Here is a 16,090-nt window from a genome sequence, read left to right as displayed (position 1 = left end):
CCCGTTTGACCGAAGAGAGGGCTTTGTTACTGGTCTTTGGCCCTCTGTTGCTAGGGGTACAGAAGCACTTTGAGAATTTGGGCCTGAACCAGGACATTCCTCAACCGTTGCGGATAATTTGGTGTCAAATGGCAAAAAAGCATTAGCAGCACTGATGGCTGGCTGCTTGTGATGCGTAAAAAATTGTCATACTTTTCTGCTTTAAATGATCTTGCTTTTTTCCTTCCTTTCCTTTGCTTCTTCTTTTCCCTTTTTGACCTTAAATGTACTGGGCTTTGTGAGGCACTATTGGGGGGGGGGGGGCATTCACCTCAATTCTTTTTTTATAGTACTTTAATTCTTGCAATGGCTCCCTGTGTGATGGACCCCTTCATGTGAACTGCTAACTGAGTTTCCGGACTCTATTTGTATCGTAGCTTGTGGGGAAAATGCATTGATGGGTTCTCTTGACAGATTTTCTATGGCAAGGTTTTCTTCTTCACATTTTCCTGATTCGTCGAGCTAAAACACGGAGTCTTTCCCTTGTACTTAGGGTCTGGGCTCTGACTTCCACTAATATATCATTTAATATGGGGACGATGATCTGAGGATTATCCCCTGAGACCGCACAGCCACACGCCACTTGTACATAATTCTGTTTTTGAGCTCTCTGGATCAAATCATTGAGGGCTTGTAGCTTTGAATCAATACCCACGATATGTTGAGTAAGTCAACTTGAATATCTTGCTTGTCTGCCGGATGCTTTATTGCGGTTGCCGTGATGTCCAATGTTGACAGGAGTGAGCCCCACGTGTTGACTGGAACATCCGATTGGGGCTGGGAATTGCGGGTACTGTCCTGAAATGGACTAAAGGAAATAGTGGTACGCAACATGTCTTCTTCGTGCTTTTGACTGGATTCATGAGGAGGAACAGTTTTCCCTTGTACTGTGCTAGTATCATCCTCAAGGGATATCGACCAGTTCTATCGGGGATGGTCAGCAATCCCACCCAAGGCTGGCAAGCCTGACTCTTTCCTTATCTGAGTGCTTGGAGGTGGATCCCCCCAGACACTGAAACCAGGTCTAGAATCAACCCTGAACAATCTGGTCTGTCAGTTTTGACCTTCGATCTCTCCTTACTGAAGTCTCACCTCTCAATCTCTTGCGGTGTGAAAGAATGATCTCCTGGATAGGAATCTTTCTCAGAATTGAGCCCGGTTACCACATCTGTTACCGCATCTGCTAGATCTGACGATACTTTATTTTCCTGTGAACGTGAATGCCCAGTAGTAAAAAAAAGTCTGTGATTTTGTACTCCACTTTTTTTGCTGATGGTATTGAAGATGATTCCAAATTGGGTTCCCTCTGTTAAGTGGGCTGTATCCCTTCAATTCCAGAGGTGCTTAAACATACTACTGGGGAGTTCACTGGGTGGCAATGCCTTGCTCTTTTTTGGGGTCTCGGCCTCCCACCATCGGGATCCACCCAAAGCTTGCCAGAACGCATTCTACTAGCTTACTTACTAACGTTGAAAGGGGCAGCAACCAATGGTGGGATTTGTTCAAGTTAATCCTTATTTCCCCAACAATCAAAGATTCAGTACTTGTGTGCTACTTTGACGTGCTGCTTTGGCACTAGCTCTTGATGTAATGCAGTGAATAGATTCTGCAACCTTACTGGCAAGATTTCCCGGCTTGCTTGGAGAAGGCAGAAGTTTCAGGGGTTCACTCTAGATGCAGGAACGAGCAGGTCTCACTAACGAGTTCACAAGCCGCACCCAGTCCTAGTTGGGCCGCTTCTGTGAACCTGCAGGGCTCAACACTCCGCAGCGGCTAGCTAAAGCAGCTGCGCTCGTCCACCCACCTGTACCAGACTCATATGCTGAGTGAGGACACTGCCCATTCTGCCACTGATGCTATTGATGCACTTGGTTCGGATAACATCCGCGCTGCAGTGGAGTCAAATAAAAAGGAATGGAAATAAAGGGATATTCTTTATCCAGTGGGCAGTGGTGGCAGCAATGTCCGACTAAGATGGGGTGGATGTCATTAACCCACTGGACAACCTTCCGACTCGTCCTGCTATGCATGTTGCACCTGCGCTCCTGGTGCCTAGTGGACCGGGTGCTTTGTCCAGTCTGGTTATGTGTTCTGGGTGCTGCCCCTCCTCCACGCCTGTAGGCTGTAGCTAGCACTAGGCTGGCACTGGGTGAATGATGGATGTGGTGGAGGGGCACAAGCACGGCACCCGGGGGGCTGAGAATACTTGGTGCAGCAAACCAGCTTGTGTTCAGGGCACTGCCTCTCCTCGACACCGTGGACTGTAGGCTGTGCCCTATAGCTAGCAGTAGGCTGGCACTGGTTAAACAATGGCGTCAGTGGAGAGGCACAAGCACACCACTTGGAGTGCTGGAAGTACTGGTGCTGACGGTCCAGCCGAGTCCAGCTGGGGTGGTGCAGGGGAGGGGGCGAGGTGGGGCAGGTAATGAGTGAACTAGGAAGCCCAGGAAGGAGCACAGCAGGCAGAGGTGTGTGGCGCTCTCACCGCACTCCTGGCAGTTCCTGGCCTTTCCACGCCCCCCCCCCCACCATTTGCTGCCCCCTGCTACCTCCCTGCAACCTGCCCCCAAGCTCCGGCTATATCGGGCGCGATCTAAGGCTCCTGGGAGGGGGTGCTTCTTACCGGTGTGTTGGTGTGCTGTGCAGTGTGCGCTGAGAAGGCTGAGAGGCTCCTGGGCTCCTAGGCTCCCGACCCTCCGCGGCAGAGGCCGGAGTGCTGGGAGGGTTGTTGAGGCAGCTGCAGCGATGGTGATGGCAGGCAATGGTAGCTGCGATTATAAACTCCCCCCTTACTAGCCGCACCCAGTCAAACAGGCTGCTTCCAGGGAAGGGGCCGTGAGCCGCGAGGAGTTCCTTACGGTGGGTAGAATGCGTTGCTGTGCTGCTCTGCTGCGGTTCTGCTTTCGGTTCCGGTTCGAGCGCCACAATCCAGGTGCTCCAGAGGGCTAGAGAGCAGGGGTGGAGAAATGGGAAGGTGTGAGAGTGCAGGAAGTAGGGTGTGGGGCTTGGAGGAGTGTGAAAGAGTGATGAGTAGTGTGGATGAGCGAGGGGCAGTGAGAAAAGTGAAGTGTGGAAGGATTAAGAGTGATGGCACAAGTTGAGCACTGTGGCAAGGAGCAACCTGCAGAACTGTTGGGAATTCCACAAATGAAAACTAAGGAGCGAAAGCACTGAGAAAATATAAGAGTATTATACATAGATGGTTTTGCTGCATAGTGAGACTGGGAGTAAAGGAAACAGTACCTAGTGAAGAGCAGTCTCTTAATTGGGAGGGCCTTCGGGGAGGGAGAAGAATTGAAAAATCAGGGTGGGGTAGGAGAGCTCAGTCAACTTGCATAGGCTGTGTTTGAGCTCCACTGGGTCAAGTATGTAGTATTGAGGACTGCAGTCTTACATTTGAAGGTCAGTACTCAGTAACAAAATGAGCAGCTTGTCCAGCGTCTGCAAAGATGTGGGCACGGATGTGGTTACCATAGTATACTCTTCTTTAACTGCGCATGCTCTTCCACTAAATAACCTGAGGATGGCAGGCCCAGGCTGAATCAGATAGTCAATTGTACCACAGCAGCCCTCTGATAGAAGGAAAATAACGGGAACTGTGAGGTATACCTGAAAACCATAAAGGAGCCAAGATGATCTGTTTTCCTGAATGTGGAACTCCTTCCATGAAGGATGTACTGGTAACAAAAACACTAAAAGAACTGGGGGGGAAAGGCAGAAGTGAAAGTAAAATGAATTAAAATAACAAATTTACTAGAATTGAAGATATTTTTAAAATAAAGAGGAGACATGGTCACAACCTCAACGATAGAAGGCAACTTAAAGAGTAGAAATGTAATATGTTCTACAAAGAAACTCCTATCACTTGTCAATCTTGTGGTAAATTAAATGTCCTACATCCGACCCCCTCCACTTCATCAGTAAAAGAGGCAAATCAGAGCAAGAAGCTAACAAAATGTGCAGTCAAAGGATGTTGCACACAATCGCTGTTGGCGTTTCACCGACGGACATAGTATCTTAACCATTTACATTTGATAATATTCTTTGGATAATGCTCTAATGAACTTAATGAAGCTGCTGACAACGGAGAGCTGGTGTTTAAACTATTATTAAACATTATCAGATTAAGCTTACCTCCTCACAAAGGATGTGGAGTAGCCATATGGAAAGGAGGTAATAGGGAAAAAAATTGTATAACACATGTATTCATGAAGCATGCTGAGCTAATGGGAACCAGATTTTAAGGCAATATTAAGAAGGAAGAGTTCACCTATTGTTCAAACTGAACATCGTTCTGTTGCTTTCGGTTTGCATCTGTATGAACATTTTGGGGGTTATTCTAACTTTGGAGGAGTGTTAATCCGTCCCAAAAGTGACGGTAAAGTGACGGATATACCACCAGCCGTATTACGAGTTCCATAGGATATAATGGAGTCGTAATACGGCTGGTGGTAAATCCGTCACTTTTCCGTCACTTTTGGGACGGATTAACACCTCCTCCAAAGTTAGAATAACCCCCTTTATGTTTTGTTGATTGCAGTGGTGTTTTATCCCCAAACAATTGGGTGTTGACCTGTTAGTTTGTTATAACTAGCATATAAGACTACACTAGAAATGAGTTTTGCATTTGCTGTTAAGCCTGTGTAGACTAAGTTGTGATATATTAAATATTTTTTGGCACCTGTAGGAAATTGGCTTTTTTTTTTTTTTTTTTTTTTTTGCATTGTCACCCCAGATTCTGCTCCTGCTGGACCAAATATGTTTTGCAGGCTTTAGAAATCTGTGCACTTAACCCCTGTTAACCAGAAGTAAAGGGCCTGTGCTCCCCTTTTAAACATGGTTGATAATGGCATACCCCTACTGGTTATATTGAACTTTCCTTGAAGTCCATAGTATATGGTGCAAAGTATACCCAGGGTCTAGAAGTTAAATGCCACTAGTAGACTATAGCATCTTTTGTGCCATCCACCCACTACAGTGTCAGTGCAAACTTGGCTTCTGGTGTACTACAGTAGCCGGACTGTAATGGTGCAAAACATGCTCTGCCACCTGTCAAAATAAACCCTTTTGATAGTAATATTTGCAAGGGAGGTTTTTACCTAACTCGTCACTGCTGGAGTCTTGTAGCTTCAAAAACAGGGTGCATGGTATTTAAAAGTGGGATGTGTAGAAAAATTTATATTACCATGTCCCTACAGTGACAAGGCCCTAAAAGCGATTTTCACTGTGGCAGGTTTAGCTGTCCTACGTAGAAAGCCATAGGACAGACTTATTGACTAATATTGTATCTTGTGAGGGGACTAGCTATTAAATAACTATTAATAGTTATTAAAAATCGAATTCAATTGTGAAGTCAGACTTTTAATAAATAAGGAAAAATAACTTTTAGAAACTTACTTTTTACCTGTTTAAGCATGTTTGAGCCACTTTCCATTGGCTCTCCAGCTTCTCCCAGCTAGTGATTACTCTAGAAATAGGTGAGAAATAACTCACAGGAGCAAACAATAGGTTGGTCTGACTAGGCTGGCTTAAACGGGCAGTCATGACTCTGCATATTCTGTGGAGATCAGAAGAGTGGTAGGTGTGGGCATCCTTTTTTACAAGTGTCAAATCCTGCTTGAGTTTCAAATCCTTCTTGATAGGTCTTCTATTTTCACACAACATTTGGGGCATATTTAAAATGGAGAGAAGAGGATGTCTGGACATTTCTTGTGTATCTACTGCCTAGTTGATGAAGGACTCTGTTTTTGTCCTACCAGACGTCTGTCTCTAGGTTTATTATGGGTATAGTACCTGCTCCAAATTGAATTTTAGTGTTGGATGTGGTATGTTACCATAGTACACTCCCTGCATACACCCAAGCCCCAGTGCTGAAATTTAATGTGGCAGTAGACTTTCACCATCTTAAAAATGCCTTGCCACTTTTCATGTTTGTACCTGCTTGCAATAAAGAAAACAGCAACTACTGAAAAGGTGGGTAGGGTTACCCTTGGAGCTTTTAGCCGTTGGTTAGGAAGGGGCCAGGAGCCACCCCACCCACTGGCTCATGCCAAGCAGAGATGAGGCACCCCTAGGCACACACTTCAAAATACTTTCTGGACCTGTGGGAGATTAGAAGAGGACTGGATCTGCCATCTTTGACCTGAGGAGCACAAAAGAACTGGACCTTCTCTCTTGTACCAAGGAATACTCCAAGGGCAAGTTGGATAACCTCCTGCGTGGCTACAGGGACAGCAACCTGCAAGACCCCTTTTCCTGGAAGTACCCTGTTGTTGGCTTCTGTCTGACACTTGGTGAATCTTTTACTCCCCTGAGGTCCTGGGGGGGGGGTTAGAATTGTACTCCTGTGATAGATTGGGAGTTAAATGTTTAAGTCATAAGGTAAAATCTTTAATCAGGACAAACCTGATTAGAGTATCGACCTGTGCCCCATCGCTGTCAACCTCAAATTGCACCTACGTTCTGGTCTGCTGTGAGCATTGACTGTTATTGGCACTTTGTGCTTTTTAGCTTTTTAACTTTTTAACTTAAAACTTTCAAAATGAATGTCTCCAGTTCCCCTTAATGCATTTTTATCACTTTGGTGTCATTTTTTAACTAAATCTTACTCTATTTTTCTACTTGGTAATGCATAAATGCTTTACATGTGCCCTAAGTTAAGCCTGCCTGCTCTGTGCTATGGCTATCAAGGGGTTTAGCACAGGTTCATTTAGTGGCTTTGAGGGTTCACCATGACAAGAGCTGGGATTTATTCTTTGAAGTGGGTATTTGCCCACCCCAAATAATAGAGTTTCTTACACTATGTTAATGCCTTTGTGATTAGTTAAGATTATCCCTCTGCTATAAATGAGGAAGCACTGTAGAACAAACAAAAACAGCCTACTAGTTTTGTTAGAGTATTTCTCACATGCATGTACTCTAGAAGAATGTCAAAAACTTAAATTCTTTTGTATTTACCCAACTCTATTTTCAAGAAATGAAGGCTGCCTTTGAACTAGGAACTGCTCTGGGATGACAGCCCTGTATATTTTGCTTAAGCCATTTAGATGCTCTTAACTTCAGAATTTATTTGAAATCTTGTTTTCTAAGCATTTAAAACTGTGGTAATAAGAACCTCTTCCTGGCATAATTGTGCTTTCCAGTAGGAGACCTTCATTGTACATTGTGTCTGACCCGGACAGTTCTGGTGTTTGGCTCCGATTTTAATTTAAAGAAATGATCTCCGGAAGCAAACTAGTATAATTCTAATATGACAAACTGTGATAAATACACAATAGTTTTTAAATAGCTGAATTAAAATTCTGTCTGGATGAAAATAGCTGCATCCAAGAGGCTGTAAAATAGAAAGAAACTTGGAATGTGTCAAATATTAAGTTGTGGATGGCTGCACGAGAAGACCCTGTTCCCTAAAGGTGGCCAACCATTCTAATTGTGGTTTTAGTATCAAACACTAGTGCTTGAAAAAGGATGTAAACATATTTTTTATGGCTATGTCTCCAATTAAGTTGGATCACCTTTAGTGAAGATCTCTTTTCTAGGACGTTTACATAATTATAGACTTTAAAATTCCTGTACTACTTCTTGTAAGGTGTTGGGTGGATATATTGGTGAAAGAAAATGCACTTGCATGACAGTCTGAAAGGGTTTACTAATTAAAAGAAAAATTAAATCTGTGAATCAAATATCCAGCCAGCATGTGTGTCCCCAGCAAACTGTTAGAGCATGCCCGGCAAGCAGAGACAAATTCACAAATTTCAGTGAAGAATACATAATAGTCTTCAAATATTTATATGCTTCCTTTGTTTGAATCTGAGATCGTGGGTAAAGAAGACTACCTTGATATTGGAATAAGTACATAAGCGTTTTGGCTGAGCACGCTAACGCACACTTTCCCATCTGAGAAGCCAAGATGTGAAAAAGAAACTGAAAGCTTCAGACTGACATTTTTAGGCTTGTGCTAAAATGAGAAGAAAACATGGCTGACGCAAATTACAGTTATGTAATGGAAAATTATATTAATCTGATAGACTTCTAGTTGCAGATTCCTTACCTTTTGAATTTTCTCCAGGCATCAGACTCAATCCGGAGATAGGGTCCTTTTTTGGGGACCAGAAAGCAGCTGGAATAGCAACCCCTTTTGGCTCCTGAAGAACTCCATAGAGCTGTGACATATTTGTTAGAACGTGGTGAAGTTCTAGAATGTTGAGTTTGTGGTTATACACAGACGAATAAAGATGTGTAATACATAGCTCCATGTGGCGTGTTCATTGCTGGGTATCCAAGCTGGGGATAATCCTACAGTGTGGGTACCAGTCCTGTTCAAAGGGCTTTGGGCCTCTGCCCTGAAATAACTATTTACATTTCTCCACTGCAGTCCTCACATGTATGAAGAACAATTCTTTTTTTTTTGCCGTAGGATTTCTGCACAGGCTCCAGCGCTGCCTATTTCCTGGTCAGAAATCGGGGCCTGCCCTGGCTCAGCCACAAAAGACACAATGTTTGCATAAATCATTTTTTTAAAGCAGCGTTCTCTATGATCATACGCCTACCAGAAAAAAGGATTGAGGGAGTGGCTTGCTGTGCTGTATTTTGGGGCTATGCAGCACATTGGCTATCTTAAACAAACAATGCACTTGAGGTGTTTTGCCTTTGGAAACTGCATCCTTTAGTTTTGTTTTCTTTTAAAATGGTTCAGTAGAAAGCCTTTAGACTACAGTTATGTTTGTTGTATTTGTAACCACATTAATTTGAGGTGCATGTGATAATAAATAATTCCTTTAAAAAAAGCGTTTTCCCTGTATTTTTGGCTTCTGACCTCTGGTTTTGAGCCTGTGCTAAGTTTCATTTTTGTTGACTTCAGAACGCTGGGCACTTTACCACTGGTGACCTGTGCTAAAGTGCAAGTGCTCTCTGTCTAAATTGGATTGGTAATTGGTTCATCCATGATTGGCATATCTGATTTACTAGTAAGTCACTGGTAAAGTGCACTCTAGGTGCCTAGGGCTTGTAAATCAAATGCTCTAGGTGGTTTAGTAGGGGGTAGCACTGATTGTGCCACCCACCTGAGTAGCCCTGTAAACATGTCTCAGTCCTGGCACTGAAGTTTCTGTGTGGGATCATTTGGAACTGCCAATTCAACCTTGCAAGTGTACCTACTTGACAGGCCCAAACCTTCCCTTTTACTACATGTAAGTCACCCCTAAGGTAGGCACTATGCAGCCCCATGGACAGGGTGCAGTGTATTTAAAAGGTAGGACATGTACTGGTCTGTTTTACATGTCCTTATAGTGAAATACTGCTAAATTCAGTTTTCACTATAGCAAAGCCTGCTTCTCCCACAGGTTAACATGGGGATTGCCCTGAAATATCTTTTGTGTCATTTCTCATTGGGAGCAGAAGAGATGTGGAGTTTGGGGTCTCTGAACTCACAATTCTAAAATAAATCCTTTAGTGAGGTTGGTTTTAAATTGTAAGTTTGCAAATGGCACTTTTAGAAAGTAAGCATTTTCTTGCATAACCATTCTGTGCCTCTGCCTGGCTGTACACGCCTAGGTCAGAATGACAGTTGGGCTGTTTGGTGCCAGGCCATTAAAGGCAGGGTCTTGTGCACTAAGAAGAAGTCCATTTGAAGTTTGTCTACTTCAAAGGTAGAAATGAGTAAGTATTGGGCCTCTGAGACCACAACTTCAGAACACTTCTGGACTGAGGACATTCAGCCAGGAAGAAGAGCTCGACGCAGTAGGAGGGACTGCCGTGCTAGCTTGCTGCTTCTGTCCTGGGAGTAAAAGGACTGGACTTTGCTTTCTACATCCTGCTTTCCAAGGTTCTCCAAGGGCTTGAACTGAGCTTTCCTCCTGTTAGAAGTCTCAGAGACGTTAAAGACTTCATCTGCCAGCACCTAGGCTTTCTTGCTGAGAGTGCTGACTTGCCAAGTGCTGACAAATCAAGTCCCTGGGCCTGTGGAAGTGAGTTCTGGTGAAACCAAGTACATCTACCCAGAGCGACTTCAAAGAGCGACCGCTGTCTGACGCTGCCTGCACCGGAGCCGTGGTCCCTGCTGAGTGCAATGACCGCGACCGATGCTGCAGACCCGCGCCACTGCAGCGCCTCCCAAGTCCCGCCACAACATGAGTCCCAAGTGCCATGTCCCTGATGTCCGGGACACACAACTCCGACTCCACCGCAGCACAATGCTGCATGTCTTGACCTGCTGGATTCATCGACCCCTGCAGGATCATAAGGAACTGACGCATCACCACCGTCACAGCAACACCACCTCTGCCTCGCAGTAAAGAACCGACTCCTCAGCTCCCCGGTAGCAATAAGGAAGTGACGCCACACCAGCTCTATCATCGCCTTATCTCCCGACTCCGTGCAACGCCTTGGTTTCATCATTTACCTAAGGTACTGTGCCTGGAGTCCGTGCGACTCCCTGACCAGCCCACACTCCCTCGCGGTTGGTGCTGGACTATTGGGAATGACTCCATCAACGACATTGTAATAGCCCCAGTTGGAGCTATTGTGTTTCTAAGTGCTTTTATTCAGATTTAACCTTTTAAAAATGTGTACTTTTGCTTGTGTCTGTTGGATTTTTGGTCTTGTTTTATTCAGATAAGTATTGGCTAGTTTTCTAAACTGGTGTGGAGTCCTTTTGTAGTGCCCCATTTGTAACAAACATAGTATAGTCAAGTGTTAAATCTTATTGAATTACGGCTCCACTTTGTCATTGTATGATGTTTGGTGTTCAACCAGATTTCTCACTGTGGCAAGAAAGTATGATGCTCTGCACTGCCAGTAACAGAAAAGTTATTTTTACCATGTCTGTACCCAGTGCAGTTTCCAACACAGCATCTCTTGAATTGTTGACTTCTCAGGCTACTAAAATAGGTTTCAAATTGCTCAGTCGGCCAGCAGAACTACTGTAGGTGTTTGTGTCTGTATGCTTGTGATTTTCTTTGCCTTGCTGAGATTTGCTACATGTCTTGCACTGGCTCCTAACACTGAGCCACGCAAAATCCAAGGCAACAAGACAGCTGTAATTTGATCTAGGATGGGAGACCCTAGGAGAAGTTGTCTTATTGACACTGTGACACTGCGACACTGCTGGGAACTTGGTGGGGACATGGAAGACTGCACTCAAGAAACAGGTTTGGAAAATATTGTGGAGGTGGACTACTAGGCTTGGGAAATTTAGAAACTGTACAGACAGGTATAAGAAAGACAGACAAGGAGACACTCACCTGGTCCATTACTACTGCATATGTGTGGAAACTAGGGTTAGGAGGAAAAAATAGAGTGGGGAGATTGGCAGGGAGGGGGAAGACAGCCTAACCAGGGACACGAAAACCAGAACTAAATGATGCAGTGTCTACAGTTCTTTTAAACATGGATGGTAGAACACCGCCACCCTGACCATGACAATGCCACCGCCTAGGTAGGCATGGAGAGGATTAGAGATGCAAGGCACTGGGTGGGGGGAGATACACAGGCACTGGTAGATCCTCACTGGGAATAATGACAGGACCCAACATATCGGACTGGTCTGCAGGCAACCCCAGATCTGTTTGGCACCACACCATCCAGACAGTCCACCGCTCTACATGTTCATGACCGGTGCAAAAGTATACAATATAAATTCACTGTAAACTCACACTGTGGTTCTTGGTTGAGACTTGAATATTAAGGCATTGCTTCTGCTCTCCTGTTAACTCCCACTGGACCTCAGGGAATTGCCTGTTGATGCAGCAACCTGTCCTACTAGCAGAATTGGTGAGAAGCAATAAGCAGTCAGCAAACTGAGTGAAATGGGCTTCTTTTAGCGATTGAGGCTTCCATGTAGGGCTTCAAAGGCATAATGGTGAATATGGTGATACTTAATTACTTTAGCTCCTAACTGCAGACAAGAATTCATCGATCAGGTTCTATGATTGTTACTCCCCTGACCATGCTATGTCATTCTAATTGTGTAAGGAAGCACCTGGTTTAAGCAGTTGCAGAAATAAAAATGAATAAATGCGTTTCTCAAAGCCCCCTATGCTGCTGACCAGTCACTACAGTAACCGTTTAGGCTTTTTGGTGAGGGAGATGGGCATTTGGCTGAGAGTGTTGAAACATACTTGCACTTGGTTTGTTAATATTGTTTTTAGGTTGCAGCCTGCAAGACAGCACAGCTGTCTGGTTTGCTAAAGACATCTTTGGGCCATTCAGAAAGCTGACCTAGGAGTGCATTTTGTCTATTGCCTGACATTGGTTTTGTGGTTTGTAATTCACAATTTCCTGCTTTCCATTTACTGGCTTTATTTGTTTTAGGCTGTCCAGCTTCAGTTTGCACCTTGCCAAAACCTTATTAATAGTATCATTCCGAGTGCTCCCTTTCTGTAAACAGGCCTGTAAATCTTGTTCTTAGCTCATCACATTTGCTGTTTATTCAAAGACCAAGGTCAAATGTCAAGCACTGTCTTCTGAGGGTGCTTGTTCACTTTTCTTTCTCTGACTTCAAAGTGAGAGGATTCATGTGAAGATCTTGCTATATACTCAGGGTAGAAAATAGTTTTTGTCTAGCGCACAACATTTAAATGAACTGTGTAGGTATTTCAGAATATATCAGAATTAGGAACTCAAAAGTAAGCACATTTTTTGTTATTTATAAATTGTGTTGGAAACAAGTATGATCAAAACAAATTATGACTCTATGTGATGCAATTCCACACATTTTGGCTGTGCACTCAATAGTTTTATTAGTAAAGCTGTTTGTCTGTGGAAATATAATGTTCATTTCATTTGAAAATGTGTTGTCTGTAATGGCAGTGTGCTACCATGAGTACTCCACTCTTCACCACTCCACGCTACACCTCTACTCTACCCTGTACCACTCTACTCTATGCCAGTGCACTCTACATAACTGCACTCTTCGCCACTGCACTGTTCACCACTCCAGTCTAGGCCACACCAATCTACTCTGCACAACTGTACTCTACGCCAGTCTGCAACACTGCACTCTATGCCAATACACTCTACCCCAGTGCACCTTACTATGTAACATTCAATTCTATGCCCCTACACTCTTCTCTGAAACAATCTACTCTGTGCTACTGCATTCTATGCCACTCCACTCTTAACCGCTGCATTCTGCGCCAGTGCACTCTACGCCACTGCACTCTACTCTGCACTCTTCACCACTAAACTCTATGCCACTCTACTCAATGCCACTGAACTCTACAGCACAATACTCTACACCACTCTATGCCCCTCTACTTTGCACCACTCTATATTACTGCACTCTGCCATTCAGCTTTACTCTGCACTCTATGCCCCTCCACACTACTCTGCGCTACTGCTCTCTGCATTACTCCACTCTATGCCACTCTACTCTGCACCGCTACCCTCTACTATGCACCACTCTAATCTACGCCACAACATTCTGATGCTGCATTGTACACCACTGAATGTATTGCCACTACACTGTACGCCCCTATACTCTGCAACACTACACCAATGCTCTCTACACTAGCCCACTCTACTCTGCCACTCCATTGTGTGCCACTCTACTCCACACTATGAATCTCCAGTGCACAACACTCTCTGCCACTCCACTCTTCACCATTCCACTCTGCAACACTCGACACCAACATTCCTCTACGCCACTAGCTTTTAGCCATGCTGAACAGCAGCTACACTGGTGTACAACATGGCTAAAATTCACTGGCAAAGCCAATAGCTCTTGCATAGGTGAGACATATTGGCTTTACCAGTGCTTATTTGTGATGCTGTCAGTTTTTCCATTTGTATCTTGCACAAATCAGTTGCTAATGTGGAATGCTGTGTTTCAGAAACACTCCTGGTTAATTATTCATTTCATTTTTTTCAGATCGCCAGGCCTGGATCCATCCCTCATGCTCTATGGTCCGGATAAGAACAAGGTGCACTTTAACCCAACTGGCTCTGCTTTCTGCCCAATAAACCTGGCCAAGCCTCTCTTACCCAATGTAGACTTTCTTTTGCGAAACTTTCCAGCTCCAGGTATCTCTGGGACAGGACAGGCAAGGGGGCAGTCTCCTTACGTTGACTCTATTCATGACCCAGATTCAGATGCTTTTGGTGAAGTTTCAGCTCACCGCTGGAGTCCCAGCCACGCTGCTGAGGGTAGTGCCTTCCATAGCTCATTGGTGGTGTGAGGAAGGGTTGTCTCTATTCTTCTCCCCATGATAGCTGTGGAGGTGCAGACCTATGCCTTAAAGTGCAAAGATGTAGAGAATGCTCGTTCTGTGACAGCAGCTTGCTCTGTGGGACAGGTGTTAAAAAGCGTATGCCCATTATAGGTCACAAAGCCATCTTCCTTAAGTGCATTTACCACTGTTTTCTCTTTGGTACATATAGCTCAGCCACAACTTGTGTCTTCCTCGTAAAGGCTGGTTTGGGATTTCAAGTGAGAACCTTCTTCGGGCCTTTGGTGATGGGGTAATGCCTGATCCACTGTCACCATCTGATCCTCTAGCTTCGTGCTTTTGGGTATCTAGACCTTCAACAGACAAAACAGTATGAGCTGAGAGGTTGACCAGACCAAGCCATGACCCTCTAAAGCCCAGTGCCATAGAATAGGTTATTGAAGGCAGAATGCGTGAGGTGGCATCTTTGAAGACAATGGGTTACCAGTGCATATGAAGGTGAAATGTGTTCTAACATGGCTTGTTGGTAGTATTAGATTTGCTGGCCTTTATGGAACAGTGTTATGGGGGCTTGACTTGTAGGAATTAGACATTCTGCATTTGCAAGTGGTACTGTTCTATCACAATGCCTGTTGCATACGCTATAAAGGTTGCTCTGTAACCAGTTAGTGTGCTCTTGACTGAGGATTGTAGCACTTGTAGCCTGCCTCTCGTTGCTGGGCCTCCTGTGTAATACAAGCGAGACCCCACCACACAATAGCCAACAAATGGATTGTCCAGTTTCTAAAAAGCACTTGGGTTGCTCATTTTGCATTGCCAATGGGACAGTGGCATCTGGACTCAGTTGGTTCTGCTTCTTGAGGAAGCATTGGGCAAAAAAGACTTTCTGCCTTCCAGGTGCAGTGCAGATAAACGCCTTGTGTCCCAAAAAAAAACTAATGCCATCTTGGTTTGGCACTTGAAAGTGTGCTGTTTTGGGAGGGGCCCTAACAGTGTTGCTAATGAATGTACTCGGGTACAACCGAGAATCGCCTCTGAACATTTCTACAAAAGTCAGAAGAGGAATCTCCTTTTTTCTTTTGTGTTTTTGCTGTGATATTGTGCATAATTTAATAAAGATTTCTATGTCTGGTCTGCGTATGCTTTTATTATTTTGCAAACTAGTGCTATGGTATGTTGGGAGTCTGGTGCTTTCAAAATATTTGGTGGCCCAGGGGGTCATTCATCTCAGTCCCATTCCCTGAGCACATTTAACACAGAGCAGATTATAGGCAGTCTACCCTCCTCTACTGAGATAAATATTGCCAGTGGGTTCTCTTCCCTTGGCTATATTCGCCCACTGTTTTCCCATACCATTGGACAAAACCATCTGTTCTGCTGCCCACTACTTTGCTATGTATTTTTACTGTGGCATAGCCCCTACTAAACTTGCATATTCCCTGTGTGCTGAAACTTTCTCATCCCATCCGCTACAAAGCAGCCTTTACCCTCTGCGATAAATCTACTCTCTGAGCGCATCCATCACTAAGCACAAGTAAATCTGCTTATCCCAGCCCGAAGTATGATATTCTGCCTACTCACTGTGCCTGTCCACCACTTTCTTGTGTATACTTATTGTATCTGCCGTTATACTAAACCGTACTGCCAATTTGCTGCTGCACCAAACCACACTTCATCAACCACATCTTGTTTCCACCATATGCTAAATATAGTGTGGCCACCCACAAATGTGCTTAATGGCACCAATTGTGCAAATCCCACAAACTGTGCAAATGCCTCACTATGCTAGTGAATACGCCAGTACCCTAAATCCCACTCACTATTAATTCGAATTGCAAAAAATAAGACTACTCTTTTTCACCAGTTGAAGTAGATTGGGACTAGTA

At 44.4% G+C, this 16,090-nt stretch overlaps 1 protein-coding gene across 3 annotated transcripts in view; it reads left to right on the top strand.

The window, feature by feature from the left end:
- FAM117A (family with sequence similarity 117 member A) overlaps positions 1–15,336 on the top strand; it is a 161,961-nt gene extending 146,625 nt beyond the window's left edge. For all 3 annotated transcript variants that reach the window (XM_069237800.1, XM_069237802.1, XM_069237801.1), the window contains one exon: positions 13,907–15,336. In XM_069237800.1, coding sequence (XP_069093901.1) covers positions 13,907–14,213 — 307 coding nt within the window. In that variant the 3' untranslated portion in view covers positions 14,214–15,336. The remainder of the gene's footprint in view (positions 1–13,906) is intronic.
- The last annotated feature ends 754 nt before the right edge of the window (positions 15,337–16,090 follow it).

This window comes from Pleurodeles waltl, chromosome 6 (genome assembly GCF_031143425.1).
Source record: "Pleurodeles waltl isolate 20211129_DDA chromosome 6, aPleWal1.hap1.20221129, whole genome shotgun sequence".
In the NCBI taxonomy this organism is placed as follows: domain Eukaryota; kingdom Metazoa; phylum Chordata; class Amphibia; order Caudata; family Salamandridae; genus Pleurodeles; species Pleurodeles waltl.
This window is presented reverse-complemented; position numbering and strand designations above follow the sequence as displayed.